This window comes from Protopterus annectens, chromosome 9.part0 (assembly GCF_019279795.1).
Source record: "Protopterus annectens isolate FY-2018-M chromosome 9.part0, PAN1.0, whole genome shotgun sequence".
Taxonomy (NCBI): domain Eukaryota; kingdom Metazoa; phylum Chordata; order Ceratodontiformes; family Protopteridae; genus Protopterus; species Protopterus annectens.
The window spans coordinates 244,233,395-244,260,341 of NC_056743.1; the positions used below are offsets into that span (position 1 = coordinate 244,233,395).

The window sequence follows — 26,947 nt, forward strand, 5'->3', positions numbered from 1 at the left end:
AAGAAGAGGTGGCACCATATTTAAACAAGATTGTTAGGGGAAATGAGAGAGTAATAAGGGTATTGAAGAATAGTGAAGGCGAGAGAGTGAATATTCAAAAACAAATACTTGAGGTAATAAGGATGGACATAGAGAATATATTTAAAAACAGATATAGAAGAAAAGCAGAAATGGAAAGTTAAAAAAATCAGTGAAATGGATAATGAGTATATGGAAAAAATATAAGTCTAGGAGAACTTAATATCATTTTAAAGGAATTAGATATGGAAAAAGCTACAGGAATCAATGGTATTGAGTATCACATATTGTAATATGGTAGAATGTCAAAAAGTGTGTTTCGTGGAGGTATTAAATGAATGTTTGGAAAAAGGAATAGTGGACAAAGAAATATGTACAGAGGTTATGAAATTTATATGGAAAAAAACGAGACAGAGGATATAAGTAATTAGATATTGAGAGAGGTAATATAAGATATTATACATAAAGAGGTAGACACAAAGTTATGGTAGGAGACATAAGTAAAGCTTTTGATAGAATATAATATAATGCTTTGTGGGATATATTAAGACATTATAATATAAGTGATAAAATAATAAAAATATTGGTGTCTGCATATGAGAATTATAATGTGAGAGTGATATTAAATGGGTGGTTAATTAATGAAATAAAAACAGAATGTAGGATAAAGCAGGGATGTCCAGCCAGCAGTATTTTGTTTGCATTAGTTATGAATGTAGTTGTTAGTAAAATGAATACTGGGTTGAGAAGGGCAAGATATAGAATAACAGAAGAAATTCAAATTCCTACAATTTTTACGTACACAGATTATATCATTTTAGTTATGAAGAATAAAGAATGGATGGAAGAAGGGATCAGAAGGTTAAATAAGTACTTAAAAATGCTTTGGTTATGTATAAACAAAGATAAAAGTAAAGGCATCAGGACAATAGATAGTATGGAAGGGATTATATTCAATAATGAGCTTCAAAGCAAAAAAGAGAAGCTCCCTGGCAATTAACTGTTTGAGAATAATGCAGGAAATATTCAACAGTCACCAAAAACTTCCAGCAGAAACACAGCAGAGGTATAGAGGCAATATTAATGCTTGCCTTGCAGTATGCCAATAATACCTGAGACATAGCAATATTAACAACAGTCCAAGTTGTAAATATCACAGACCTGTGACTGAAGAATAAAAGCATAGTGCTCTTGCTGTAAAGCTTCATCAAATCACAATTAGAAACACTGAACTAACATTTAAATACTAACTACCAAAAATGTGCCTTTTTTAACCAATGAAATTCAAACATGACACAAGTTGCTAAGCTATTGCGTACAAAGCAAAAAACTTCAGTTGCAAATAAATAAAATACTTATAAAGACAAAACAAAAAAATCACCTTTCCAGCCTTCTGCTTTTCAAGCATGTCACAAATTGCTAAACTACTGCATGCACAGCAGGAAACTTCAGTTGTAAATAAATAAAACACTTATAAAAACAAAACAAAAAACATTTAAAAATCACCTTTTCAGCTTTCTTCTTTTTTTCAAGACAGGTTTCATAGACACATATTCATTGAATCCATGTCCCGAGTGTGATCTTAGCTTAAAAATCCATCTCAGTTCAGTTTTATTCAGAAGGCTGGAAAGGTGATTTTTATGTGTCTTTTTTGTTTTGTCTTCATAAGTGTTTTATTCATTTGCAACTGAACTTTTTTGATGTATATACAGTAACCTAGCAACTTGTGACATGTTTGAATTTCATTGGTAAAAATAGATACAATTTTACTTGTTAGTATTTAAATGTTAGTTAAGTGTTTGTAATTGTGGTCTGATGAAGCTTTATAGTGAAAACAATAACCTTCTTTTAACATTTATTTATTTATTTAACATTTGTTGACCGGGAATGTCCGACTAGGTTCCACAGAGCCTGTTTTCAGCGGTGGCCCGGGGAGAAATGCTCCAGATGCATGTCTTTGGAATGTGGGAGGAAACCGGAGTACCCGGAGGAAACCCACGCGAACACAGGGAGAACATGCAAACTCCACACAGAAGGCACCCCAGCCGAGAATCGAACCGGAGAACCTCTTGCTGCTCTTTTATAATAAACTATGCTTTTATTCTTTGATCATTGTTCTGTGATATTTACAAACTGGACTACTGTTAATATTGCTCTGTTTTAGGTATTATTGGCATACTGAAAGGAAAGCATTTATGTTCCTTCTCTACCTCTGCTATGTTTCTACTGGGATTTTTGGTGACTGTTCAATAATTAGGTTATGTATTTTAGTAAGACAATTTGGGATGAATGTTGTTGTTTGTCTTTCGGCTTTTCCTGGTTAGGGGTCGCCACAGCAGAACTCCAGTCCGCTAATGATTGGCAGTAGATTTTCACGAATGCCGAGGTGCCAGCTCGACGTTCAACCTTCAATGAAGGCACGCCCATTTACACATGTCTTTCAAATTCCCACCCAACCGCAAGGAGGACATGCAGACTCCACACAGAAGACACTCCCCACACTCCAGCCGAGAATCGAACGGGAGAACCTTTTGGTGTGAGACAACAATGCTACCACTGCACAACCACAGATCTGTATAGGAAAAACAATGGGAAAAACTAAACAGAAAATAAGAGGAGTTTGTATGTTTTGGAGGTCGTATAAATTGTTTTATAAAATGTATTTAATAAATTCTATTTTTTTAGGTAAAATTTCTTATTCATCTGATGTTTATATGTTACCATCCAAGTTTGAAAAAAAATGGTTTTCTATTGTATTTTCTTCTATATGGGGATAAATGTTGAATCCTGTAAGAAGAGGGAGTCTGTATGTTAAAGAAGAAGATGGAGGACAAGGATTAATCAATCCAATTGTATATAGAGCTTCACTGAACTTTTACAAAGTATTGGTAGGATTAGAAAATAAATATAAGGATTTAATAAATCTTGTAATGAAAGATAAATATAAGAATTTTTGAGAGAAAATAAGGTCTGGGAAAATATGAAAAGATTTAGTAATTGAAGATATGAGAGAATATCAGAATAACTTTTTTGTGTAAATTGAATATAAAACTGTAGAAATAATAGAAAAGAGCGGTATGCTAATATAAAGAATGCACATTATTTTATATATATATATATATATATATATATATACCCATGGAACCATTTAGGAAATGAAGAAAGAAATCTGATTAAGATAAGACTTTTATGGAGCAGAAAAATTTATGAATGTAATGATTTTATGTGGAGAGTGACAAAATGAAAATTGCCTGTCAAAGCTAATATGCCTTATAAAAAATCAACATAGGGTGTGCCATTATTGTTGGTAGTGTCAAACAATGGAGCATGTATTTTTAAATTGTTCAAGAGTAAAGGAATTATGGAAAAAAGATTGTGATGATAAGATATTGAAAGTTTTTCAAAGTGTTGCAGAAATAAATAAGAACATGTTGGAATATGGGTACTATGGTAACAAAAAAGAGATTGATAAAATATTGTTTTATGTTGTATTGACAAAATGGAACAAGAGATTAAATGAAATCAAATTTAAAGGTAAATGGGTATTGTCTGAAATTTTGAAAAATATATGTTTTGGGTTGTGGAAAAAAGAGTGGGGGATAATTAAGACACAGGGAATTGTGTTATATGTTAGCTAAAATGTAAATACTTGTAAATAATGTATAATGTGTAAATAATGTGTATAAGTTGTATTAACAATAAAGAACCCCTACTCATTAGGCAAGTGTTTGTTCCATTCCTAGAGCAGTGGCAGCTGGGAGAACAGCATTCAAGGAGATCCAAGATGGCAGATAGCACAGAGGCAAATGCCAGTGCAGTACTTGAAGCATTAAAATGATTCTGAGGAGCTGTTTCAGCTGAATGTATTTATTTCATTGGGAAGTAAACATTCAAAACAATGATGGCTGTGTTATTACAATCCTCCAGTTGGGAGGATGGTAGGATGATATTTTGGGTAAATTCTTGTTGCAGAGTGAGGTGGGAAGTGGAAAAGATGATTCATGAAGTGAAATTATGGACAAAATTCATTCAGAGGAACTGGAAGCTATTTTGAAAGAAGATTGCCAGACAAAGAAATCATATGCTATGACTGTTAAGGAAACTGCTGGGAAAGTAATGAGAAATGAATAGAGGAAAGAAAATGTCAACAATCAAAGGACAATTATGGTGAGAATTCAGAGGAAAAAAAGAAAAAGAAATGGACAGGCATGCCATTTGGGATAATTTAATGGTCCCATTTGGAGTGAAGGCTCAGGAGGTAAGAGCTTTTATTCTTATTCATTAAGAGATATTTTGTGACATTATTTTTAAGACCAGTTTGGTTCTGGAAAGTTTTTTGGGGGAGTACGAGAAGAAAAACAACAGTAATCTATGGAATTCTTATGTGGTTAAAGCATTTCACAGAGAGACAAAAAAGAAAATCCATGTTCAGTTTTGAACTGAAGTTGAATAAGAGACTTTAAAGAGACATTTAAGCAAACTTTGTAAAGAAGCTATGGACATTAGCAAAGTCTATGATAACAGAGGATTATGAACTGGGGAATTGGCTTGTCATATTGTAGTAAAATGGAGAAAGAAAAAAAATTGTCCAAATCTCTAGTATGATAAATGCAGAGGGTTACAGAAAATATTGGGGACAACCGAAAACGTTTTTTTTCCTGTGGAAAAGATGAGCATTTGATAAGTAACCGTGATAAGAAAGAATGTTATATTTGTGTGAAAATGGATCATAATGCAAAAAAAATGTGAACTGAAATGTTATTAATGTAACAAAATTGGGCATTTATGTATGGATTGTAATCTGGAGAAAAAGGATGAAGAAGAAGAAAAAAGTGAGGACAGTATACTGAAGAAAAAGACCCAATAAAAGATAAAGAGGAAGTAGGAAAGCAAGATCAAGGTAAAAAGCAAGATAAGGATAAAGAGAAAAATGAAAGAGAAGATAATACAGAAGATTCTGAAATAAGTGACGAGGAAGGTATAAATTGGAAAATGATGAAAGGTAGAAAGAATTCTATTGGCAAAAGAGTAAGAGACAGAAAAAGAAAGTTTAAAGGGATAAGTGTGAAAGAGAAAAAAGAAAGGAAATGGATAATGCAAATTAGATAAATACTTCAGATTTATACAATTCTGGTAAGCTACAACATAGACATAATAACAACTTCAGAGTGCTTTCAATAAAGGTAAATAGTATCAAAAATATGAATAGAAGAATAGGCATCCTAAACTGGTGTAGTAAGTATGATGTTGATGAAATAATAGTGGAAGATGTAAGATTTATGACACAAGAAGAAAGATTACAAACAAAGAAACTTTGGGGAGGTGATACAATATAGAAGCTTAAAAAAGAACTATGTTCTGGCATAGTTGCACTTTGTAGAAAATCAGTGAATATATTGAACATAACATTGGCAATGATGTTCTGGCACAGTTGTACTTTGTAGAAAGTCATTGAAAATACTGAACATAACATTGGCAATGATGGGTAACTATTGCAGATCTCAGATGACAAAATCAAGCATATAGAATTATAGCATCATATGCCTATGTTACAAGTAAAAAAAAGAGAAAATTTATTTCATACAATTTTGGAGCAAATAATATGAATATAATATTAATGTGAAATTTTAATTGTGATTTGAGAGGAAAAAGAAGAGAGGAAATGATATTAAGAAAATTGTTGAAGTTATAAAATGTGGCAAGTTAAAGACTTGGAATAATAATTTGTGAACATATAGTTGAGGTATATATAAGATGGAAATAGTTTATTTTATCATATCACATGGATTAAATATAGCCAAGGGAGAGACACTTGTAAGAGGCTTTTAAGATCACTCAGCCCTATGGATAGTAATAGAAGAAAATAAGGAGTGTATCAGAATAGGGAAAGGAATAAAAAGAATGAACAAAAACTCCTGGGATGAAAGTGGGAAAAAGTAAGTGTGTGTTTATGGAAAGATCATATTTCCACTAGAGTATGTTATAAAAACTGATCTGAGTGGTAGCTAGCTTTGAAAGAAAAAATATATAAAAAAGTTTTTTTTACAATAGCAATCAGTTGTAAGAAAAGTGGAATAAGACAAATTATAAAACAGTATGCGTGGATGCTTGAAAGGATTTGGAAAGGAGTGACAGAGAATATCATGTGATACAATGTAGAATTTATGAAAAAATCAAGAGAAAATTAAAGAATTATTATTTAAGCAAAAATATTATTTACAAGATAGAAAGGAAGAGGTATCATCTTATTTGAGTTGTATGCTTAAAGAGAATATTAAATGAGAGAAAGGAAAGAACATAGAAAAGAGGAGAGAAGATCTCAAGAACAAATTATGGATATCATAATAAATTATGTAAAGAAAATATTTCAAGATAGAAAGAAAATACAAAAAATGTCAAGTAAAAAAATGACAGATCATGAAAATAAGGAATTGGGAAATGAGATTTCCTGTTATGAATTAGATAAGATTAGATAATTAAAGTTGACCTAGTAGTCAGGGATCTGGGTACACACATAGACTGTAGCCTTACCTTCACCCACCACGTGGAGACACTGGTGAGGAAATACTTTTATGTTGTGCAACCTATAAGTAAGAGCATGGCATCTAGGTCCAAAGAAGTTATTATCCCATTGTACTCAGCCCATATCAGACCAATTATAGAGTACAGTGTTCCCTTCAGTATGTACCTGACAATGCATATGCAGCAACTAGACCGACTTCAAAGGTTCCTTACAAAGAGAATACAAGGCATAACAAACATGCCTTATGCAGAGTGCCTTAAAGTCCTTTCCTTCTACTCAGCCTCCTATAGATTGCTGAGGGGTGATCTACTACGCTTGACATATAAGACATCCACAAACCCCACACTTATGAATCTCCTGCATATTTGTACATCAAACAATACCAGAAATAGAAGGTCTAAGGACCTGAATTTTGTCTGTGACTTAAAAAGAACATCCTGGAGAGATAGCTGTCCCAGAGTCTGCCTATCCTATGAAACAGGCTTCCCGTACATGTGAAGCTGATTCTGTCTATTACCCAGTTTAAGGACAACCTAGACCAGTGGATGGGGAATAAGAAATTTACACCACTCCTGTCACCCTTGTCCCTTATGGAGAGAGGTAGCATATAAATGTCTGGCCCTCAACATCTTACTTGAATACAGGACAACATTATTCTTTTTGGAAAGCATGGCTAGGCTTAGAAAGCACCCCATCCCCTGGATCATTAGCCTAGTAATAATAAATGAATCTAAGTCAGTTTCAGGATCAGAGGGAACAGGATGTTAATTTTATAAGAATTTTATGGATTTGCAGAAAAAATACTTCTTAAAAGTTATGAATGAGTGGTTAAATGTATATGTTTATATATATATACAGATTTATTCAGTGGTATAGTAAAATTTGTATAGAAAAAGGAAGATAAAAATAAAATTGAAAATTGGAGGTCTGTAGTTTCAAACAATAGAGATTATAAGAGATTTATGAAAATAATTCAGAAGAGAATGGAAAGCAAAATGAAAAGTATTATGGAAGACAACATATATAGTTTAAAGTGAGAATGATGTCAGGAATTATTCATAGTAAGGGAAATTGTAGATGATACTATAAATAGGACTGTTGAGACCAAGGTCATAAAAGGAGATTTAAATAAATCTTTTGATACAATACAACATGAACTTTTGTGGACAATTATGTAAGAGTATAACATTAGTAAGAAAATTAAGAACGTATGTTGTTCTGCATGTAATAAAAATAAAGTAAGAATTTTACTGAATGGATGGTTACACAAAGAAATAAATATAAAGAATGTCATACATCAGGAATGTCCTATGACTACTATATTATTTGCATAAGTTATGAATGTATTAGTCAGAGATGTAAATTTGTACATGAGAGGTGCTACTTATAATACTAATCTGGAGATAAAAATTCCAGTCATGTTTACTTATGCAGATGATATTATTTTGATTTTGAGAAACAAAGTCTGACCAAAAGAAGCTATATTTTATATTCATCAATGTTAAAATATAATAAGCATGACTTATAAAGAAAAAAGTAAAGGACTGCACAATATAGTAAAGATAGGAGGAGGATCTTTCTCGGTGAAAGAAATCTCTGTGTTAGGAATAAGATTTGGGGGTAAAAATGTTATTCAGGAACAATGGAATATGATATAAGATGAAACAAAGGAGCTTTGTTGTTTTAGGAAAACATACAAGCTATCAGACCAGATATAGAGTGCAATGCTCCCTTCGGTATCCACTTGACAAGGCATATGCAATAACTAAAGCAATTTCAGAGGCTCCTTACAAAAAGTATTAGGGCTGTACCGAATATTCACTTCGTATTCGCTTTGGTTCCAAATAACAGGCTGAATAGTCTATTCGTATTTGGCTGAATAGCGGCACTCAGACTGAATACGAATAGTGGTGACGTGTCCGCGTATCTCCATGTATACAGTTCTGTACATGAGTAAGCTCACTGCTGCAACCAGTCTGTAGCTGTATTGGCAGCATGGTCCATGTCAACTGATGGGCCGTCCTTATTCTGTAATGTTGTACCGGTAAGATTTTAACTACCTTAACATGGAATCAATGGGATGCTGTGTAAAAAAAAAAAAAAAAAAAGCTGTGGTGAAATGTATTGAAGGGAGGTAGCTGGCATCATGTTAGATCTTTTATGCCTGTGCATGCTAGGCTGTGGTTGCACCAGAGAGCTTATTGACATACAGGACAGTCATCAGCATATTATTGAAACTGTGTTACCTTGTAGCTTATTTTTGTATGATCGTATTATAGCTGTAACTTAAGTGAAGTTTACATTTTGGTAGTTCACTGATGAATAAGCAAAGTCCAGTTTGGAATTATTTCAAGATATGTGCTGACGAAACGAAAGCAATGTGCCAGTTGTGCAAAGCAGTCATCTCTCGCGGAGGTAAATCAGCAAAGTCATTTACATCTCCACTAAATCATCATTTGTCCTATAAGCATCACGAGGAATACAAAGAAGTCGTTAACAAGAAGAAAGCAGCAACAGCAAGTGGGACGTCTGATACTCAGCAGACTGGCAAGGTTCAGCAAACACTGAGCGACATGATTGGCAAGAAAAAAACATGGTTCATTCATAGTCCTGAGGCAAACAAAATGCATTGTGCCATCGCAAAAATGAATGCCACCGACATCCAGCCATACCCAATTGTTGATGATAGAGGCTTTAAAGAATTGACTGATGCACTTGAGCCTAGATACGTGCTACCAAGCCACAAATACTTCACTGAAAAAAATCATACCAGAGATGTACAACACAGTGCGAGGCCATGTCCAAACTGCTATCAGTGAAGCATGATTTCTCTGTCTAACCACAGACACATGGATGGTACAGATAACAATAGAATCCTTCATGAGCTTAACTGCACATTGGATTGATGACACATTTGCATGCAGATCTGCCATCCTTCATTGTCAAAAATTTGATGGGCAGCACATTGGGTCTCGACTAGCTGATGCTCTACTTGACATGATGAATCGCTAGAATATTGACAAAGAACAAGTCCACTTGGTCTTACGTATTGGAGGTGCCAACATGGTCAAAGCATTACGGGATGCAGATTTGCCCAGTGTCAGTTGTTTTGCCCACACTCTGCAGCTGGCTCTGAAAGATGCAATTCTGACACAGCCATCTGTTGCTGACTTGATAACATTGTCACAGAAGATTGTGGGACATTTCTGACACTCTTCAAGCACTACCTCATGCCTTCATGCCATCCAAGAAGGACTTGGTGTACCAAAACATCAGCTTCAACAGGACGTTGTCACCAGCTGGAATTCAATGTATCAGATGTTGGATTGGTTGTTGGAGCAAAAGAGAGCTGTGTCTGTGTACATTGCTGAATGTGACAACAAATCCAGCAAGGCACTGTCCCTGACAACAAACCAGTGGGCTTTAGCAGCAAGAATTGTTTCAATTCTTAGGCCGTTTGAACAACTAATGCATGAAATAAGTTCTTGTTTTTCAATGATCCTACCAGCTATTCAGGCTGTCTTGTTGTATCTGCAGAAAGACATAGCTGATAATGGAATCAAAAAGACAGTCAGCAAACTTATAACATCCTTAACAAGGAGATTTTCTGACTTGTATGAAAATGGCATTTACACAGTTACAGCCAGCTTGGATCCACGCTTCAAGCTGCATTTCTTGACACCTGTGCAGCAGGTAAAAGCCAAAACAGACATTGTTATTGCAATGTTACTGTGTCAGCCAATGTCAGTTCAGCCTACAAATTAGCCATCTGAAGTTGTTTCTGAAGTGACTGAAGTGAATGAACAACCACCAACAAAAATGACAAAGACAGCAGCAGAAGACGCTTGGTCATCTTGGGATCAGTTGCAGCCTGTTCTGGCACTGAACAGTGATAAATCTGTCTCCAGAGAAACAGAACTGAGCAATTTTCTGACAGAGCCCTGTGTTCTGAGAGACACTGACACACTTAATTGGTGGAAAATGAACATGTCCAGATTTCCAACATTGTGTCATACGGCTAAGCGCTACCCTTCTGCGCCACCTACAAGAATGCCAAGTGAACGTCTTTTTAGTATGGCTGGTGATACCTTCAGTGAAACAAGAAACTGTCTTAATGCTGACAACATGGAACAATTGATGTTTTTAAAAGCTAATGCAGTATTCCTGAGTTTATTTTATTTATTTATTTTATTTTATTTTACATTTGTTAACTGGAAAAGTCCAACTGGACACAGGTCCATTTTCAGCAGAGGCCCGGGGAGAAAAGCTCCAATTACATAAATTGACAAGTTCACAATGATAGATATTTACATTCAGGAAGATAGCATTTTAAGACTGACAGTATATTACAAATTTAAAGGAAAATATGAATAACTTAGAAGAGAATATAACTTAGCAGATATTCCATGGTACAATCAGAACAAGATGTATTATATACAGAAATCATTCAATAGTAGGCAGATAGAGTAGTTGGTACTATTGTCATATCTTGACAGTCCAGTGTGTTTAATTTCTCAGGTGTTACAGAAAGTTACTGTGAGTAGTTTAATGGATGACATAATACATTTAGAATATGACAAATTGCACATTGATTTAATATAGTAGAAAAATAAGGTGGTGACGCTTGCTTATCATGACAGTGGATTACATTTTATTGCTTATGGTTACGTAAAGGCCATATTTAGTATGTGACTCTAGCTATCATTGATGGAGAGTATGGGAGTTATTTAGAAGTCTGGTATTTATCCTGTGGTGAGACAAGGGCATAGTCTGTCATTCTTGACGTGAGTTTTAAGAAGTTTTTTGAGTTGGGTGGTAGAATTATTGGATATTAGTTGGGTAGGAAGGGAGTTCCAGAGTTTTGAAATGGAGTGGCAATAGACAGCTTTACCTGCCTCTTTGTTGTGTTTGGTGACTTCTAGGTGATTTAGGGTACAAGATCTCAAGGTTCTGGCTGTGATGTGAGGTTGTATAAGTTGTTGAAGAACTGGGATTTTGTTGGAGTGGTAAAATACTTTGTGTGCTAGTGACAGTTGATTTAGTTGCAGTACTTATGGGAGTTTTAGCCAGTTAAGTTTGTTGAGGGACTCACAGTGATGGGATTGGTAGGGTGACGCTGATTGGTAGGGTGACGCTGTAGCAAATCTTGCTGTCTTATTATAGCAGGTTTCTAGCTTATTTAGATCTGTTTTACGAAGGTTAATTAGCACAAGGGATGCATAGAGCAGGGTAGATAGTAGGTGTGTTCTGGCTATTGTTGTTTTAGATTGCTTTGAAAGATAGTGTCTGTTAAGATTGAGCAGTCCTAATTTTTTGTGAACTTTCTTTATGGTTTGGGCTATGTGAACATCAAATCTAAGGTGGTTATTAATTTCTACACCTAGTAGTTTGGTGTGGATGCCAAGGATGATAGCAGTATTGTTTTTGGAGGTGATAGTAAAGTTGTATGGTAGGGAAAGGGATCTATGAGAGCTAAAGAGGAGTAATTTTGTTTTATACAGGCCTAAAGCAGATGCCATATGCTGACCGTCTAAAAAAACTCCAGCTATACTCTGTGGCATATCGTCTACTCAGAGGTGCTCTCTGCTTAACATACAAGGCCATGTCAAATCCTGAGCTGTTGGACATGCTCCACTTAAAGAAATCCCAATCCCTCAGATCCACATGCTCCAGGGATCTAAACCTTGTCATCACACTAAACAAAATATGCTGGAGGGATAGGTTCCTGACCCAGAGACCCCCCATACTCTGGAATAGACTGCCCATACATGTCAAGCAGAGCGCCTCCTTGGCCCTCTTCAAAAGGAACCTTGATGATTGGATGGGAGATAGGAAATTCACCCCGGGGATCACATCAGTCACCCTGCTAGACAGGGGTCCAGGGAAGTAAATATTGTGGGAAGAAATATCCAGGGAATTGTTATGGCTAGGCTTGTATAGGCCCTAGGGCCAATAGCCTAGTACCAACCTATGAACCTATTAGGGTTAGGAATGAGTTGGGAATGAGTTGCTGGTTGGTGAACCAAGTTTCGGCTAGTGAGAAGCACTCTTGTGTTAGGGAGAGGAGGTGTTCGGGTGTGGGAGCTGCACATATCATAGTGGTGTCATCTGCGTATTGGATTAACAAGGCTTTAGGTGTGGCAGATGGGAGTTGATTGGTGAAGAGAGTGAAAAGTAAAGGACTTAGGATGGAGCTTTGGGGTACTCCAATGGAAACAAGCAGTAAGGAAGATATTTGGTTCTGCCATTGTACTGCCTGCTGCCTACTTGATAGATAGCTCTCAAAACATGTAAGAGAGGAGATACTAAGGTTCAGGGCTGAGAGTGAGTGGAGAAGTTTAAGGTGGTTAACCATATCAAAAGCTTTGGATAAATCTAAGAATATAGCAAATACTAGTTGTCCATTATTTGCGTGATGATTAATGGTGTTAGTGAATGATGTAAGTGCAGTGGTGGTACTATGGAAGGGTCTAAAGCCATGCTGTTGTGTTGATAATTTAAATAGTAGGTAAGCTATGAGTTGTGTGTGTATTACCTTCTCAAGGATTTTAGATAAGGGTAATAGTATGGCAACAGGCCAATAGTTGTTGAGTTCAAATGACTTGCCCCCTTTGTGTAGTGGTATGATATGGGAAATTTTCCTTAAATGGGGTACTGTACATTCTGAGATGGATCTGTTAATAAGGATGGTTGCAGGGTACATCAGTAAAACTTTTGACAGCTATTTGGTAACATCAGTAAAAAACTTTGACAGCTACTTTGTAACATAAGTAAAAAGCTTTGACAGCTATTTGGTCATGGCTCTGTTGTGGTTTTTTGGTTTTGTGGTAAGTTAAATGTATGTATATGATTATGTACAATAACAATTTCTTACTTTTAGCCCTCGTCATAGTGCACAGACAGCAGAACACAGCACAGAACAGTTTGCAAAACTTGACTTGATGTTTAACTATTTTGTTTAGTGCTTAGTTTACCTCATGACTTGACTAAAACAACTATTCGTATTCGGCCGAATAGTTGGTACAACTATTCATATTCAGCCGAATACTGTTAACCCCCTATTTGGTAGAGCCCTAAAAAGTGTACAAGGCGTAACAAACCTGCCATTTGCAGAGCACCCTAAAGCCCTTTCCCTCTACTTACTCTCCTTTCCCACATCATTCACACAAGCAAACATTACCTTTGCATATACTTACATACATAAAATTTAACCGCCGCAGATTGTGCAAAAAAAGGCGTAACCAAGAAAACCACCAACAATATCCAAAGTTTACTAAAAACGTGTATTTGACTAATTAACTTATAATGGGAAAGACTGCATATTTAGCTAGTGTCTATATGTTGCTAATAATCTATGAAAAAGAAATGCTAAATGTACTTTTTTCCTTTAAGATGAGGGTTCAAGATTGAACCCAATGAAGTGAGGAGTCTTATACATGGACAAGGAAGATGGAGGTTTAGGATTAATAAACCCAATTGCTTATGCTGCTTCTTTGAACTTGTACAATGTTATGCTTTGGATAAATAATAAAAATGAAAAGTTAGTAGTAAATTTACTAAAGTACAAATATAAGCGCCAATTTTCAAAACAGGAAAAGTTTGTTTAAATGAAGTAATGAGATGTTATCAAAGAAAAATTATTTTTGGAAAATAAAAACTTTTGACATAGAAAATTAGGGGAAAGGTGGTTTAAAAATATCATGTTACAATATTATTATGTTAATCCTTGAGCTAGCAAATGAAAACATTAAAGCTATAAAATTAAGCAAGTAGAATGTCAAGATGTTTTTATGCAGATTAATGATTAATAAATTCACGGTAAAGGGAAATATGCCATATAAAAAAATCTGTGAAAGAGTTTGTATATATTATAGTAAAGAAGAAACTACAGAACATGTTTTCTTACAATGCATTAGGGTTGCAAAAATGTGGGAAAGATTGTGTAAAGAAAATTTCTTTGAAAATATAAAGGAATTAAATGAAGTAGATGTGGATATGATTATATATGGATATTACAATCATAAAAATAAGGAATATGTTAGTAAAATAGATAAAATATTATTTTATGTTGTGAGGACCATTTGGAGTGAAAGGATAAATGAAATTATGCTTAATGGTAAATGGAGACTAACAGTAATCTTAAGGAAAATTAGATGGCGGTTGTGGAAAAATGTAACATAGTAATGGAAAGGTATGGAAATTTGTAAAATGTATAAATTTATAAATATGTAAGTTTGTAAATAGTAGTGCACATATTTTTTTTTTCAAAATAAAGAAACCCCTACTCTTTTTGATAGGTGCCATGGGATCTTTTACATTCATTTGAGTTTTTGTGAACCAATATGACCATACTACTCTTTAATGAATTGGTACAGTTTTTAATGATACTTGCTGTTGCTTTCAGGTAGTGCTTGCCAAAGAAAGTTGATTTTAAGGGCTGTCTATATGGAGGCCACCCAGAAATTAATATGTGTTCAAAGGTTTGCAATGCAATGTTATAAATGCAAAAGCTACCCACTGAACTTAGCAAAACAGCAGTTGCCTAATTTATGCATTGTTACATGGCCTGAAATTGCCAAGTAAATCTGGTATAGATTTTCACAAAAAAGAAAGCATATCAAAACATGGCACTTTGTTTATTAAATAATATTGTTTTATTAAACTGAAAGTCAAAAATAAGAGTTTGGTAGTACAAACTCTTCTTCATGACCTGAAACAAAAATTCTGCCACCAAAACTCTGCAATCTCTCATACCGATTTGGGTTTAGTCCCAAAATAAATTCAGGTAGCTTCCCCCAGGCTGGATTCTCAGCTGAATATGTCCAAAAATCTCAAGATATTTATTTACAATTAACGATATGCCATTTTCAGGAGATAATTTTAAACTCTCTAGAAATGGACAAATACTTTTACATGTGACACTTCTCTGATAGAATAGTAGAACTGTATAATAGTCATTGCTTCTGCTACCACTAAATGCTACACAAGGCTAATTATAAAATAAAAAATAACAATAATGTAATACAAAACAAAAAAGTGAATGCTAAAACTATGTTAATAGCACCTGATGATCAATTGTTTTAGTGTCATATAACATCCCAGACAGGCTGGCCTGTTTAGTTACTATATGAGACGATCTTCCAAACTGAAACTGAGATATTGCTTATGCTCACGACTTGCTCACATCATGGTGAACTAGCCATGTGGTGAGATTGCTTCTGATGCTGAGGAACAACAGGACTTGTAGTGTGATGTTAACAATCCATAGACATTGTCTCTGGTGGGCATTTCATGTGAACTTCTATCTCCATAGGTAGTTCATCGACACCTCAAAACAGTACACTTTAAAGAGCAGATAAGCCATATGAGGTAAGGATTCTAAATGATACCTATATGTCCAGCAATTTCACTGGAAATAAGGGGGAGTCGGTGCCATATGGCTGCAGTATTCCATAGCTGTAGAACTTTCTAGATCAAATATCAATTATGTGTTTCATACTTATCAAAGTACCCACAGAAATAACATAAGCATAGGGGTAGCATAGGGGTTAATAACTACAGGCAAAAATAAATTTTTGTTGCTGCTTTGTAATATAGACCATTTCAAAACAAAAGCTCAAAATATTCCTATTTTCAGGTTAAACTGGTGAGAACAAGCTTTTATTTTATACTGAGATTAAAATAAGCATATTATTCCTTTAATACATTTGCACTTTGTACATTTTAAAATATCTGCATATTCATGTCATTTTAATGAAAATTTATTTTGGCATTGTTTTGCTTTTCCTTATTTTTTGTGTGAATTGTTTTCATGTTGCTAAATCCATTCCTGCTCTAATTAACTATGATACTGCTATATCATATAATACTTTTCAAAATAATCCCAAATATAAATACAAATCATTTTAAGATGGTAACTCTGACCTTTTCATTTTATGGCCTGCAGGGCAAACCACGACCCAAAGTCACCTGGACAAAGGATGGTGAGCCAGTGAACTCCAAGGAGATTAATGTAAGAAACAGTGACAAGGACACCATAATGTTTATCAGAAAAGCTGAACGGAGTCACTCAGGCAAATATGAAGTGGTGGTACAAATTGAAAACATGGAGGACAAGGCGCCCATCGACATCCAAGTTGTCGGTAAGTGAACAGGATGTCTTATGGAATGGTTATCATTTTCCCCTGCTACAAATTTCAGTGAATTACCTCAATAAACACTTGCTCACATGCTGCAGATTAATGTAGTCCATGATAGCCCAATTAACTAACCTAGCTTAACCAGCTTAAAAAATCATTGAAGAAATAGAAACTGCTTAATATATATATATATATATATAAAACTGTTATAATTTAAATATGTTGCTGTTACTATACCTTAAATCCTTGTATTGGTTCACAGTAGCAAACACTGTTCACAGTTTATATAAATTAATATTTTTAGAATAATATTAAGCCATAATAATCTAGCATTTCTACTTCTCTGGCATTTGTGGTACAGACACCTTGCTGTTAGACATATGGAGCAGTAGCAGTCCCGAGCATTAGGACTTACAGCTTCAACATACATTCTTTTTTGTACATAAGTCTGCAGTTGTCAGGCATACTTCACTGAAAACTTGCAGCATGTATTTTATGTTTCTACCATTTGTCAGTTTACCATCTCACATCTAGGCCTAAACTTAAAGAAGTTGTTTTTATATAATATATAAATAGTATGCATTTGCTACCCTGTATTAGAAGATGATTATTACCATTTTGTCTGAAGAGAATTACTTCAGCTAACCATAGCTGTCTCACAGGGAATCATTCACTACTTAACCTGCTCTTTACTAACAGACACACAAGGCATGAGATGTAGTCCCAACTCTAAGTGGCCATTATGCAGTATTTCGCTCATAGCAGGTGTGTTTCTGGATTTTGTGTGTGTCATTACAAAGCGCCTTACCAGTGACCTTAAGCACATTAATTGGGCCCTAGTCCTTGAAAAGACTGTGCCAAGCTTTTCTTTCTGTATAGTTTCTGACCCTGTGTCTGTTGACAAGCAAGCCTCCCCCCATTCAGATCATTCATTCTCTTTACCCAGGAAGTTCACCCAGTATCAGGCTGAAACTGTCCAGGCTGGGATGTGGCATCATTCAAGCAGCCATGAAGGCCCTTTGTGTCTTTGCTGATGTCAAATCCTGGCAATGTGAGTGCTTGTTTTAGTCTAACCCCTGCTTACTTTAAATACTCTAAAGCCCTGTAGCAACTGCCTCATGCTTACTGACAATCACCTCATTACTGTCTTTTAGACATTCCACTTGTGAGGGTGCAAATATTTTCTGATTCTGGAGTCTAACATCTGACTTACCACATACGCCAGTAAGAAGATTACTGTTACATCGCAATCTCCTAACAATATACCTGTTTATTCAAAGGTTAAGAAATCATTACCTAAAGTTCCTAGATACCGTCTTTTAAATAAAAGTCAGCCACATAAGACTAATCATTCTAACACATCAACACATCCACCCTTGCATCCTCCCCCACACCTAAATTGAATCATCCTGGCTTCAAATCTACACCTATAGGACTTCAGAGATTGGAGTTGCACTTGGTACTGTATTAGTAATAGGTGATTCAATAGTTGAACACGCTGATACTCCACTCACCAAGCAGTACAAGGATAGGGTCATAGTCATATGTCTGCCTGGAATCACAATCATTTATGATGTTACCAGAATCCTTAGGTCCTTTCACTCAAAGTATTTGTATGTTCTCATTTGTCACTTAAACTAGGGTGAATGATCTCTGCTTTTCTATTTAAGGGACATGCAGAGAGATATTGCTGAGCTCTCCATGCAAATGTCCAGGGCGGGAAGCACCTTTGTCTTGAGCAGTACGTATCTTGTCTTCTCTGAGAATGATGCAGTAATTCCAATCAAAAGATGATATTAAGAATTTATGTAATGACTAATGTCATTCTAGGGGGATTCACTGTGTGTCAGGATGGGAGGCATTGACTGGCAGACTAGCCTTGCCAGGGAGGGTTTTCACTTCTTTCTTCAAGACTTCTGCATACGGGTTTGGGCAATGTTAATCTATTAGACATTCTAACCTAGGAAACTGTAATCTGTACTATGTTAAGGTGGCTCTGCTCAGTGCCAGGAATCTGAACAATAAATTGCCTCACTTGGAGACTTTTTTGACACTCAAACACATTCATATAACTGTAGTTACAGAAACCTGATTCTTTTGTACTGATAACACACCCTCAACATCAGGGCATTGCACCTATCACTTATTCAGACCATCTGGGTACAGCAGAGAAGTATCTGCTTTGATACATTTTATCAAAGTGTTCCCAATACCTCAAGATTCTGGTTTTGAGTTGCATCTTGGTTAAATTTAAAAAGATAAATTATGATGTCATTGCTAACTATAGAACCCCTTCAGTGTCAACTGAGGACCCGATAGGTACCTAAATAGGTTGTATGACATGTCTCAACACCAATATCCTAATTTTGGGTGATTTAAATTGCCCATCAACTGGGAGTCTTACATTTCCAAAAGTAATTACTTCCAGTGCTTTCCACAGTTAATAACAACTCCTGCTAGACAGAATATATATATATATATATAGATATATATATATATATATATATATATATATATATATATATATATATATATATATATAAAATTGACTTTGTCCTTACAAATGTTATCACCTGCACACCAACTAACATCATATCTGCTTGATCAAATCTGACCACCAAGCTATCACCTTTTCACTCAGAATTAGTAGCAACAAGGCCATAGATTTAGCCTCATTCAGATTTTACTTAAAAGCCAACTTTATATCCTCACCTGATTGCCTAAAGATATTCTGATGTTCCATTTGCTGCCCCACTCTGAAGCAACCATATAATTATTATAACTGTCTCAACAATGTACTGATAACCCTGCATCTATTAGGCAAAAACATGATGGAAAGTTCAAGAGCAAATCCCTATGGTCGAAACCCCCCAAAAAAATTAACAAAAGGAAAAAATTATATGGTTCGTATAAAAAGTTTTCCTTCCCTGTTCAGAAGGAGCTTTACAAGAAGGTCCACAGGGTTTTCAAATGTACCAGATAAAAAAATAAAACTAGCTTCAAAGTTAAAGAAGATAACTTTTCAAAGAATAACTGCTAGGCTTTTTTCAACTCTACTGAGAGTATTCGCAATAAATGTGGTGGTGCTGCGGTAGCGTTGTCGCCTCACAGTAAGACGCTATCCGGTTCGATTCTCAGCTAGAGCGTCTTCTGCGTGGAGACATGCGTGAATGGGCGTACCTTTGTTGAAGGTTGTGCAGCAGAGCTGGCAACTCGGTATGTAAAAATCAACTGCCAATCATTAGCAGACCGGAGTTCCGCTGTGGAGACCCCTAACCGGGAAAAGCCGAAAGACACAACAACTAGTACTGCTTTGAGATGAAACTGAATGGTACCACATATTATAGTCCCAGAACCATAGCTAATGTCCTTATTGACAAATTTAGCTCAGATTTTCCCTTTCCACTTACCTCCATGTTCCTTTCCTTTAATCTCTAAATTGTACCCATCCCACTATCAGTGTGAAATAGATCCAGGAAGCATTTATTAAAACTAAAAATAACAGCTTTGTAGGCCCTGACAATATAGCACACTGCCTTCTGTTAGAGCCAAGCATGTTGTCGCTAAACCCCTTTTTAAGCTTTCCATTCTCAGACTCCCAAGATGGTATGTGTCCAGGTTTTGAGAAAACGCATTAGACAATACAAAAATGTAGTGAGGTTGAACTATGACATAAATGGAGCAATGCTTAAGACTGAAACATTCATTATCGGCAATTTGTGCTTTACTTCATCATATATATTTATCATTTATATGGAAATCTTTTTATATTGCCCACTTAATCATCAAACATATATAGTACAGTTTTGTACCTACCATAAATGTAGATGTCCGATAGGTATGCATCTGCAGTCATAACATATGGGGTTGTCCTGCCTCAGGCAGCCCTTCGGTCGGCCGGATTCCAAAGTCTGGGTCTGGCCTCGGCTGATGTCGCGTTTTCCCCGACGTCAGAGCGTCTGGGGTATAAAAGCATCAGCCGACGTCATTTTCCTCAGTGTTTCTTGCCCCAGATGCCAGGTGCCCTCTAGGAAGGCCAAATTTGGAGGAATGCAGTAAAATTCCAAACATTTTCCAAAAAATATATATACATATATATATATACAAACAAATACACCATAATAGATCCCCCAGCTAGCTAATGGAGGGGCAAGTACCCTAGGAATACCACAGAGGGGAAGGAGGGAGGGTAACCCTGACTGCAGATGCATACCTATCGGACATCTACATTTATGGTAGGTACAAAACTGTACTATGTCCTTCAAGGATACATCTGCAGTCATAACATATGGGTAGAATACCATAGCCAATCTGGGGGAGGAGGTACTAAGAAAAGGATGGTGTAGTTAAGATCCCCTGCAGGACTGCTGTAGCAAAACCTGCTCTGGATCTGGAGTATAAAGGTAAATTGTAATGCTTGGCAAATGTATGCACGGAGCTCCATGTAGCAGCTTCTAAAATGTCCTTGGTAGCCACCCCTCTCAGAAAGGCTGTAGTGGTGGCTGTGGCCCTTGTTGAATGAGGCCTGATGTTTGCAGGAACTGTCTTTCCATGGAAGGAGTAACAAAATCGAATGCAATTTCCTATCCACTTTGAAATTGTCTGTTTGGAAATTGCTTTTCCTTGTACCCCAGCAGCATAAGCTACAAGGAGTTGGTCAGTTTTTCTGAAACTTTTAGTTCTGTCCAAGTAGTAGAGTAGTTGTCTGTGTATATCCAGAGTGTGTAGAAGTTTTTCTCCTCTGTTTTGTGGATTTGGGAAGAAAGTAGGCAAGTGAATAGCTTGGTTCAGGGATACCCTAGATACCACCTTTGGCATAAAAGTAGGATTGGTTCTTAGTGAAACATTGTCCTGATGGAAGATAAGACATGGCTGTACTGCCATTAAAGCTTGTAACTCAGATACTCTTCTTGCTGAAGTTATGGCCAGAAGGAATGCAGTTTTCCAAGACAGAAACTGTAGATCCGCCGATGCTGCTGGTTCAAAGGGAGGAAGTGTTAGTTTCTCCAGCACAAAGTTGAGATCCCAAGTTGGTAAAGGGGGTTTTCTTGGAGGATTGATGTTTTTGATCCCTCTCAGGAATTGCCTGAGGAAAGGGTGTGAGAAGATAGGTGGATCCACACTGTATTCTGCTGAAATTGCTGAGGCATGAATCTTTATGGAAGAATAGGACAGGCCGTTGTGGAACAATTCTGCTAAGTATTCCAGAATATGTGTCATACTCGCCACTGTCACATCTAAGCCTTTTGTTGTGCTCCAAATGAGAAATCTTTTCCATTTAGCTGAGTATGTCTTCCTTGTGGAAGGTCGTCGAGCTTCCATAATAATGTCCTTTACCCTCTGTGATAAGTTATTGTGAGGGGGACTTATGGAATTTTTCAGGCAGTTAGTTGCAATGTTTTCAAGTTGGGATGCATGATCTTGAAGTTGTTCTGCATTAGAAGAAGAGGCCATAGGGGGAGAGTCCATGGTTTTGCCTGTGACATGCTCCTCAGTAGTGGGTACCAGTGCTGCCTTGGCCAGTCTGGAGCTATCAGAATCACTCTTGGCTGTTCTGCCCTGATCTTCAGTAAAACCTTGGACATTAATGGGAGAGGTGGGAAGGCATATACTTTTAGATCTTTCCAGCTGAAAGAGAGAGAGTCCACCTTCCAAGCCTTTGGGTGATACGTCCTGGAGCAGAATGTCTTCAGTTGATGGTTGTGGGGGGAAGCGAACAGATTTATGTCCGGCTTTCCCCATGCTTTTGTTAAGAGTAGGAAGATATCTGGGTGCAGCATCCATTCGTGTGCATCCATGGTAGTTCTGCTTAAGCTGTCTGCCAGTACATTTTCTTTCCCTGGCACGAACTGGGACTGTAGTTGTATATTGAGTTTCAGGCACAGATCCCATAGATTCATAGTCAGCCTGCATAGGGGGTAGGAATGTGTGCCTCCCTGCTTGTTTATGTACCACATGACTGTGGTGTTGTCTGTCCTTATTAACAGGTGGCCTTGATGGAGGAAAGGTTTGAAGGCCTCGATTGCGTATATCACTGCCAGCATTTCCTTTTGGTTTATGTGCATGCGCAGCTGTCCTTGAGACCATAGGCCTTGGATACATTTGCCCTCCATGTGTGCTCCCCATCCTCGGTCCGAAGTGTCCGTGGTGATGGTTTGCTTTGTTCTTGGTTTGTTGAAAGGCAACCCTCTGTTGGACTGGCAGGCATGAGCCCACCACAGGAACTCCTTTTGAAGGCAAGGAATAATTGGTATCAAAGCTTCTAAACTGTGACTGTGCTGAGACCATACAACCCTTAGGTACCATTGTAATTTTCACATATGCAGCCTGGCCTGTGGAATCAGAATTATGCAGGATGCCATGTAACCCAGGGCCTGCAGGATTTTCCTTGCAGTTAGCTGAGTTTGTCTTGTCAGATTCATGAAGTATTCTGGAAGTTGTTTTTGTTTTTCTTCTGTGAGAAAGGCCATTTGGGTGGTTGTGTCTAGATCTGCACCCAAAAATGTTATCCTTTGGGATGGAACAAGTCTTGATTTTTGGATGTTGACTGTGTATCCCAAGGCCTGTAGTAGGTGGATGGCATATGCCAAGTCCTTTATCAAATTTTCCTTGTTGTCCGCTTGTATAAGGCAGTCATCCAGATATGGGTAGATTTGAATCCCCTGAAGTCTGCAGTGTGCAATTACTGATGCCAGGCATTTCGTGAATACTCTGGGCACAGTAGATAAGCCAAAGGGCAATGCTGAGAATTGATAATGCTCTGATCCTGCAAAAATCTGAGGTGTCTTCTGCAACTTGGTCGAATAGGGACATGCAGGTATGCCTCCTTGAGATCTAGAGTCACCAGCCAAGACTCCTTGCCCAGCATGGGAAGAAGTTGCTGTAGGGTCAGCATCTTGAATTTTGGCACAATGAGGAAAGTATTTAGTGTGGACAGGTCGAGTATAGGCCTCCATTGATTTTCTTTTCTTGGAACAAGGAATAATCTGGAGTAGAATCCTTGACCTTGTTCTGAAAGAGGTACCTTTTCTATGGCTTTCATTTGAAGTAAGTTGTTGATCTGCTTTAAAGCCTCTGCCCTCTGATTTGGTGGCAGGTTTGGCATTCCGTTTCTTCTTGGCAAAGTGTGGAAGTGGAACCTGTATCCTTTGTCTATTATTTGCAGTGTCCATGTGTCCCTTGTAATATAATGCCAGTTTTTTGAAAATAAGGAAAGCTTTCCGCCTAAGGGGGCTTCCAACTGAGCCCTGGTAGGCGGAGTCAAAGTGAAGTCATTGTGTCTGTCCGGGTGTAGTAGTTGTTGTTTTTGCTGCACTACCTCTCTGGTTGGTAGGCTGCCACTGACGGCCTCTGGTGGAGCCCCTAGCTTGCCCTCTACCTCTGGGACGCCTGTTCCTGCCTCTTTGGGCTCTGTCCGAGTCTGGAAAGGACCAATTCTTAGTAGGCCAGTTTCTGCTGAATCTCGGTGGTTGTACTTGCAGAAAATCCTTAACTGTTTGCACAGATTTAGCCTTTTCTTCAAACTTCTTCAAGACCTCCTGGGCCGAGGAGCCAAATAATTTTTGTTTTTCCATTGGAGCATCCAGGAGTTTAGCTTTAACATGGTCTGGCAGGGATTGTTCCTTCAGTCAGGCATGCCTACGAATAACTGCCCCAGTCATAGCTGACCTACATGAAGCCTCCAGTGCATCATAACCACACTTTAAGAAATGATTACTAACCTGCTGTGAGTTATGTACCAGGTCCTGAAGGGATTTACGGTCAAGGGGTTCAGAAGAAGAAAGTTTCTTATTTAGTTCATCTAACAAATACTCTTGGTACTGTATCATGTGAAATTGACAATTTAATGCCCTCACAGAAAGAGTTGCAGAAGTATATACCTTCTTTCCCCATCTCTCTAAAGCTCTAGACTCCCTTTCAGAAGGTAGAGGATTTTTGGCAGTGGCAGCTGCAACCCCTTTAGGGCCCTGAGAAATAGGGTCTGGGTCTGCGGAATGGGCCTTATACAGATGGAAATGAGAATCCAGGACCCTGTAGTATCTATCAGGTTTGGCAGGTGCTGGGGGGAGAGTATCAGGGGCTGTACTAACATCATTGTACACATCATCAATAACATGCAACACAGGAGGTATAGCTAAGGGCCTATGTTGAGGTAAATGCAAAAAGGTCCTTAATCTCTTTCTAGAATCAGAGAATTCCTGACCCTGCCATTGAAAATGCTCTCTCATGGAGTGTAGAGTCTCACCAAAAGAAAGCTCTTCAGGAGGGGAGGCCGAAGGAATAGATTCTTCAGCATCAGAATCCTCATAGGGCGAATAGGCCTCCTCCTGGTGGTCTGTTAACTCAGATCCGTCCGTGGATTCATCTGAAGAGTGTTGGTCAGAGGGCTCAGTCCTGGGCCGTTTGTCTGGTGGTGGGTGAGAGCCCCTGTCCAGGTGAGGCTGAGAACCTCTAATTAAGGAAATAAGATCCTCTGCAAGGCTGAGGATCTGAGAACTAGAAGAAGAAGGCCTCTGGGAGGTAGTTTTGGGAGGCAAAGCTTTAGTTAGTTTGGCAGCTTTAGCCCTGGAAAAAGCCTTAATGGACATGGAAGCAGGGGGTCTAGCTGCCCCACGTGCAGGAGTAGATTTGTCCAAAGGTATGGTGTCGGACATTTCCTGGACACTGGTTTCAGTAGGTAGCTCAGTAGCCAACTCAGCCGGGGCCTCCGGGGCCACGGTGGTCGGTTGAGTGGATTTGGTTAAAGGAAGCTCCGAGGACTCGGTTTCGGCCGAAACCGAGACACTCGCAGTATGCCTTACGGTGGTTTCAGCCGAAACCGCGGGCCACAAGTGTCGGTCCTTGTCCTTCCGTTTTTTCACTAAATGCGAAGTCGGAGTCTCCGACGGCATCTTATATGCAAAATTAGCCCCAAAGAATTCCTCTGCAAACTCCGACCGACGTCTAAGAGTTCGTCGGGTGAAGGAAGCACAGGCTGAACAGGCCGAGACGTCATGGTCTGGGCCTAAGCTAGGAAGGCAGTAAGAGTGAAAATCCTTATGAGGTATTTGTTTCCCACAAGTTAAACAATTATTTACTTTATCTGACATCGGTTGAGGCAAGAAGGAGTCCCCAACGGGGTACTTAGCTTTTACGAAGTCTTCGGTAGCTGAATTTCTTCTTATCACAGGATCTGACCGACCGGCACTTGCGAATTGCTTCTGCTTCGGGCACCGCGTGGCAAGAAAGACTGAGGAAAATGGCGTCGGCTGATGCTTTTATACCCCAGATGCTCTGACGTCGGGGAAAGCGCGACATCAGCCGAGGCCAGACCCAGACTTTGGAATCCGGCTGACCGAAGGGCTGCCTGAGGCAGGACAACCCCATATGTTATGACTGCAGATGCATCCTTGAAGGACATCCTCTAGATCCAGGGATGTCATATTCCCCTTATAGACCAGACACTGAGCCCAGTGCACCATTTGGAAATCCTCTCTTCAAACATGTGCACCAACTTGAAAGACTTCAAACATTTTCTAACCAAAACAAAGGGCTTGGATCCCTTAGTTACCCAGACAGACTAAAAAGCTCTCACGTTTTTGCTGTAACATATAGAGTCCCATGTGGATATCTTTCTTTCCTTCAGGACTGTGAAAGACTTTGTCTTACTCATCTTCTCCATGTCAGAAACACTAGTAATGTTAAGAACACTCAATTCAGCATTCTTAACTTACAACTTAACACAAACAGGACTTCTTGGAGGGACAGGTTCATTGCCTAAATGATTGCTTACATGTGGAACAAACTTGCTTTAAATGTTAAACAGTGTAACAGTTTAGCATCTTTCAAGTTTTGTCTTCACCAACGGATGAGTTCACATAAATTAACTCATGGAACTAGATGTATAGCCCTTATGAAAAAGAGAGGCATACTTTCTGGCTATAGTACCGAAGGTGCATGGTTAGGCACTGTGTGGTCATTCTAGCCACCTGCCCAGTACTAACCTATACTCTTATAGCAGCTTATGAAGCTGGAGGATCGGTCATGGAGCCATGTTGCAAACAGAAACAGATTTGTAATTGCAGGGAAACACCTGCAAGAAGGCAGCATTACCTCCTTCATAATCAATGTTGCACACTTCCTGGATAGTCCAGTGCACTTCTGTCATATGTTTTTTAACCTTGTGGTCAGAAACTAGCAGTTAATACCATCCTTAACCCCACATTTGGGCCTATTTTCAGTCCTGAACAGGTTACTTCCACACATGTCAATGACTTCTCTGGTACTT

The 26,947-nt window shown here is 37.8% G+C and overlaps 1 protein-coding gene across 3 annotated transcripts in view; it reads left to right on the forward strand.

Annotated features, from left to right (window-relative positions):
* MYBPC3 (myosin binding protein C3) overlaps positions 1-26,947 on the forward strand; it is a 627,853-nt gene that overhangs the window by 470,687 nt on the left and 130,219 nt on the right. For all 3 annotated transcript variants that reach the window (XM_044082825.1, XM_044082823.1, XM_044082824.1), the window contains one exon: positions 16,488-16,683. In XM_044082825.1, coding sequence (XP_043938760.1) covers positions 16,488-16,683 — 196 coding nt within the window. The remainder of the gene's footprint in view (positions 1-16,487; positions 16,684-26,947) is intronic.